Source organism: Pygocentrus nattereri, chromosome 18 (genome assembly GCF_015220715.1).
Source record: "Pygocentrus nattereri isolate fPygNat1 chromosome 18, fPygNat1.pri, whole genome shotgun sequence".
In the NCBI taxonomy this organism is placed as follows: Eukaryota; Metazoa; Chordata; class Actinopteri; order Characiformes; family Serrasalmidae; genus Pygocentrus; species Pygocentrus nattereri.
This window is the reverse complement of record NC_051228.1, coordinates 4,824,195-4,830,194: the sequence shown is the minus strand read 5'-3', so window position 1 is coordinate 4,830,194 and position 6,000 is coordinate 4,824,195. Positions and strand designations below refer to the sequence as shown.

The 6,000-nt window shown below is 47.1% G+C and overlaps 1 protein-coding gene across 1 annotated transcript; it reads left to right on the top strand.

Moving 5' to 3' along the window:
* The first annotated feature begins 219 nt into the window (after nt 1-219).
* LOC108433225 (trace amine-associated receptor 13c-like) lies at nt 220-1,242 on the top strand. The gene is made up of 2 exons (XM_037546915.1): nt 220-297; nt 409-1,242. Exons 1-2 carry the CDS (start codon nt 220-222, stop codon nt 1,240-1,242), a joined length of 912 nt encoding a protein of 303 aa, XP_037402812.1.
* The last annotated feature ends 4,758 nt before the right edge of the window (nt 1,243-6,000 follow it).

Below are 6,000 nucleotides of genomic sequence, written 5' to 3'. Positions count from 1 at the left end.
CCACCCCCCCCCCACACCTGTGGACCTTCACAGTAAGTAATGATGCAACGCTGCATTTCAGATGAGTGACTTATGTTAAGGACAAACCGCCCATTCATGTGTCAGTAGGAGGATTTATGCCTATGCATATAAAGTCACTCCAAAAAAGCCAAAATCATCCAGTTCAGTTTTACTGGACAACAGGATCAGTTCCACCTGGCAGAGCAACATCTATTTCTGATGGAGGACACAGACTACAGGCAGAACATCACAGTTCAGTACTGCTTTCCTGATAACAACTCATCTTGCAGAAAGGAGGTGCGAACAGGTCCTGCTTATATATTTCTGTTCTTTTTCCTCTCATGTGTATCTGTGTTCACTGTGTTTCTGAACCTGCTGGTGATCATTTCCATCTCTCACTTCAAGCAGCTCCACACTCCCACCAACCTGCTCATCCTTTCTCTGGCTGTAGTGGATCTACTTGTGGGGCTGATTGTTATGCCTGAAAAAATAATGGAATTTATAGACTCTTGTTGGTATCTAGGAAAATTGGGATGCTGTATTGTTTCTGTGATCAATGCCGTCTTAGTGTCAGTGTCGCTCTGTAATCTGGTTTTTATTGCAGTTGATCGCTACATCGCCATCACTGACCCTCTGCTTTATTCCACAAACATCACAGTGTGTAAAATGTCTATGATGATAATTCTGGGCTGGTCTTTCTGTCTGCTGTATATTATCATGTATTTTTACTTTAACGACAACCTCTTTCCATCTCAGGTCTCCACCAGATGCTATGGAGAGTGTGTAGTGGTTATAAAACTCTCCTGGTTAATTGTTGACCTTGTAGTTTGTTTCCTAACCCCTTGCTCTGTTATACTGGTCTTGTATTCAATCATTTTTAATGCGGCGAGACGTCAAGCTAGAGCTGTTAGAGCTGTGAGGAATGGAGCCTCAAAGAAATACGGAGCCAAACTTTCAAGCTCTTCTGAAAACAAAGCAGCGAAAACATTAGGAATCGTCGTTTTTGTTTATCTTGCTTGCTGGATACCGTTTTATGTAATTTCTCTGTCAGTTGAAAGTGACGCATCTAAATCCATAGTTTGGACTGTTTTAGCATGGCTACTGTACCTTAACTCCTCTGTGAATCCACTGATTTATGCCATTTTTTATCCGTGGTTCAGAGAATCAGCTAAGTATATTTTATCATGTAGAATATTTGAATCCTCATCTTCAAGGTTTAATTTGGTTCCAGATCATTTTTAACTTCAGTTGATTAAGCAAAATTACTTCAAAGATAATTTCATGTGTAGTTTGTAGTGCAGTATATAACAGTATAGAAATGTGTATTAAAAATGTATGTATTTGGACGATGGTTATTGTACAGAGTAGAAATAAGGCTGCTGGAGGAACATTGCTGTTCATCACTCATCTGGCTTTTTGTTCATGTTACTGTAATTTCAATCAAGCCACTGTGTTTCCTGAACATGTGAAAACCTGCAACTGCATCAGATCTAGTCTCCCAGAAGACCTGGTGTGTGTGTATACTTATGCACCTTTATTTTAAAATGTAGGATTCAGCAATATCCATCCATCCATTTTCTAAGCCGCTTCTCCGTCAGATTCAGCAATATCAGACTGAAAATTATAAAAATAAATGTGAAGTTTGTTTAACATCTTTATATGTAAGCTGGGCTGCAAGAAGCATTTTGGAGAAACACTGTTGCCCTTGGCCGTCCACGCATTAAAACCTTGGCTGGATGTACAATATGGGTGACCTGGGTGACTCACCAGGGGCACTCAGGGGCTAGAGGCTCATCATTTACAGGACATTTACATTAAGTTAGTTTCAGATTTATTCACATACATTCACAGGGCTATTTTTCCTGCAAATTACAAATAATAATAATAATAATAATAATAACTAAATAAAAAAAGACCCAAAACATAAACTTCAGTCTAATTCTTGTACACTTTGGCCTCATAAACCTTTTGTGTCAGGTCAGTGAAAAAAAATCCTGTGCATGATCAGGAAAGTATATCCTGGGTACAGGTAAGTCAATAATAGCTGTAAATCCCAGGGGTGTCAGAAAACCTTCCCCCCAGGCTTGACTATAGATCACCAGAGAGCTCAGCACCACCAGAGTGGACAATGCCTTGGTATAAACAAACAAACAAAGAAAAAACAGGTGCAGCATGAAGAGTCAGTGCAGCTTTGAGATAATAATGAGCCAACGGTTTAAATCAGGAATGATAAGTGACAGTGTAATGCCCCTGTCTGACCTCAAGAAAAAGGGAAAAAGTGAATGAAGTTTTGGACAGTTTGGGAAATCCAAATTACAATTGTAGTGATTTTGACCACAGCCAGTGGGCCCCGAGACTGTATCTCAACATAAAATAATATTGTAACTGATGCCCTGCATGTCCACTAACAGCTACAAGAAACAGAAGAGAGATAGGGCACAATTTGTTAAACTACCAATAAATGATGTATCTGTCATGCAAATTGCCAATAATGTGTGGGCCCATCAGACAGGAAGACAATCACTATATCCTGTCACAAAGTATCCAGAGACATTTCCACTAGCATAGCTCAAATCAAGATGCACTGATATAGTTATTGTCATGGGTCAGCACACTGAGGGCAGAATATTACAGTTCAGGGCCAGGGATGGACTATAGTTTAAGGTCAGTGGGTGCTGTTCGCAGGGGTCTCTGACTGCAGGGGACCTCAGACCACAAGGTCCAAGGATACTTAAGTACATGACACATCCCACTGCAGATATAAACATTTGGTGCCTAAACAGCCATTGAACACATACAAAAGACTAAATAATTAACATTTCATGGGATTGCATTGATTTTATTTCTGTCATTCTAAATAAATGTTTTAAGTATCCATGTATGTTGGAGTTCTTATAAACCAGCCATTAGGGGTGTACTTTGTGTACTTCTGGTGCCGGTCCCAAGCCCGGATAAATGGTAAGGGTTGCATCAGGAAGGGCATCCTGACTTGCGCCAAAACTATCATGCAGATCACAAATATGATTGCCATACCGGATCAGTCGAGTCCCAGGTTAAGAACGACCGCCTCCGGTGCTGTTCACCAGCAGGGTGCCTGTGGAAATTGGACTACTGTAGGTCGAAGACCATCAAAGAAGACAGGGGGAAGGCGGGTTAGAGGGCAGCCGGAGAGTAGGAAAGGCAGGAGTGTGGAGGTTAGAGTAGGGACACTGAACATAGGGAAAATGACTGGTAAAGGCAGAGAGCTTGCAGACATGATGGAGAGAAGGAAGCTAGATATTCTGTGTGTCCAGGAGACCAGATGGAAAGGAAGCAAGGCCAGGAACATTGGAGGTGGATTCAAACTGTTCTATCATGGTGTAGAGAGGAAGAGAAATGGAGTAGGGATAATCCTAAAGGAACAGCTTGGGAAAAGTGTTCTGGATGCAAAGAGAGTGTCAGACAGGATCATGAGCCTGAAGTTGGAGGTTGATGGTGTAATTTTGAATGTGGTCAGTTCATATGCACCACAGGTTGGTTGTCAGTTAGAGGAGAAAGAGGAATTTTGGAGTAAGATGGATGAAGTGTAGGGAAGTACCCTTATGAAAAGACAAAAACAGGACTTGTGTACCCTGCCCGGAACAGGGTTACCGGGGCCCCACCCTGGAGCCAGGCCTGAGGGAGGGGCTCGCCAACAAGTGTCTGGTCTCAGCATTTACTCATGGTGCCCGGCCGGGCCCAGCCCGAAGGAGTTACATGAGTGCCCCCTCCCATCGACCCACCACCAATGGGAGGCGCAGAAGTAGGGGTTCGGTGCTTCGGTGGATCGGGCAGTGTCCGAAAGTATGGGACTTGGCATTCTTATCCTCGGTTGCTGAAACTGGCTTTTGGAACTTGGAATGTTACCTCACTGGCGGGGAAGGAGCCTGAGTTGGTGCGCGAGGTTGAGAGATACCGGCTAGATAGTCGGGCTCACCTCAACACATAGCTTGGGCTCTGGGTCCAATCTCCTTGAGAGGGGCTGGACTTTATTCTTTTCTGGAGTTGCCCAAGGTGAGAGGTGGCGGGCAGGTGTGGGCTTTCTCATAGCCCCTCGACTCGGTCCCTGTATGTTGGGGTTTTCTCCGGTGGACGAGAGGGTAGCTTCCCTACGCCTTCGGGTTGGGGAACAGGTCCTGACTGCTGTCTGTGCTTATGCACCGAACAGCAGTTCAGAGTACCCAGCCTTCTTAGAGTCCTTGGGAAGGGTGCTTGAAAGTGCTCCTCCTGGAGACTCTATTGTCCTACTTGGGGACTTTAACGCTCACATGGCCAATGACAGTGAGACCTGGAGGGGTGTGATTGGGAGGAATGGCCTCTCTGATCTGAACCCGAGTGGTGTTCAGTTTTTGGACTTTTGGATACAAACAAGATGGCGGCGCGCAGTAGCGCAGCGGCTTCTCACGCTCCGAGCGTACACCCTGTTTTGAGCTGTTTTTACGTCGGTTCTGAACCCAACTTCACACGCCCCACGCGTGTGAGTTATAGCAGAACCGAACTTTTGAGGATTAAGGACAGTTTGGCCAGAAAAACAGCAATAATAGACAATAATATCAGAGCTACGCTGGGCAGGCTGAAGCTCCTACGAGTGCCGGCGTGGGGGAGCAGAGCGCCGCAGACAAAGTGCAGGAGGAGGCGGTGCAGCAGACGGCAGAAGAGGGGGAAACGCGCGGGTGTGCTAGCTAGGCTAAAGGCTAATGCTAACCGACCCCCAATTCCGTCGCTTTTCCTGTCTAACGTCCGCTCTCTGGATAACAAGCTGGACCTGCTGCGGCTGAGGATGAATGTTTCTGAGGAGATGAGGAACTGTGCTGTGATTTGTCTCAGGAAACCTGGCTGAACCACACCATGCCGGACTCAGCCTTCCAGCTCGCCGGCCGGCAGCTCTTCCGAGCGGACCGCAACCGGCTATCCAGAAAAGCCCGGGGGGGCGGCTTGTGCGTCTACATAAACAAAGGTTGGTGCACAAACTGCGTGTTGGTAAACAGCCACTGCTCCGAGGCGACAGAACAGCTGACTGTGAAGTGTCGGCCTCACTATCTGCCTCGTGAGTATTCGGCGGTGTTTTTGATTGCTGTTTACATAGCACCGGATGCTAATGCTAACAACACGCTGAAAGAGCTTTATGACAACATCAGCTCGCTTCAGAACAAGCATCCGGAGGCGTTCTACGTGGTAGCGGGGGATTTTAACCACGTAGAACTGAAGAACACCCTGCCGAGGTTTTACCAACACGTCAACATCCCAACGCGAGGTAATAACACGCTGGACCGTGTTTACACCAATGTGAGGGATGCGTACAGAGCCTGCCCCGCCCCCACCTCGGGCTCTCCGACCACATCTCAATCATGCTGGCCCCTGCATACCACCCCCCACTGCGTCGCTCCAAACCCACACAGAAGATCATCACTGTGTGGCCCAGTGACGGCGACGCTGTGCTGCAGGACTGCTTCGGCTGCACAGACTGGCAGGTCTTCAGGGAGGCTGCTGAGTGTGAGGGGGAGTTGGACCTGGAGGAGTACACATCTGCTGTTCTCGGGTACATCAGCAAGTGCACGGAGGATGTCACTACCACCAAGACTGTGACTTGCTACCCGAACCAGAAGCCCTGGCTGAACACAGAGGTGCGTTCTCTGCTGAAAGCCAGGGATGCTGCCTTCAGGTCTGGGGACTCAGGTGAACTCAGGAGGGCTAGAAGAGAGCTGACTGTTGAAGTCAAGAGGGCAAAAGCAGCATATGCTCTGAAAATCCAGGGACACTTTTCCTCCCAGGATCCACAGAGTATGTGGAGGGGCATCAAGTGCATCACGGACTACAAATCCAACGTTGCACAAAGCTCCAAAGCCCCATCCCTGCCTGAGGCTCTCAACAAGTTCTACGCCCGCTTTGAGAATCCTGACACCCCCCCCAGCACCAAACTCACACACTCACCAGGAGAGGAGCCCCTCAGCGTGACACCAGCAGAAGTAAGGAGGACGCTGA

Excerpts from the sequence above, each read along its gene's own strand:
- LOC108433225 (XM_037546915.1), top strand. The coding sequence starts at position 220 with ATGGAGGACACAGACTACAGGCAGAACATCACAGTTCAGTACTGCTTT. Across the intron at positions 298-408 it reads ACTCATCTTGCAGAAAGGAG|CTCCACACTCCCACCAACCT; the intron begins GTGCGAACAGGT and ends CACTTCAAGCAG.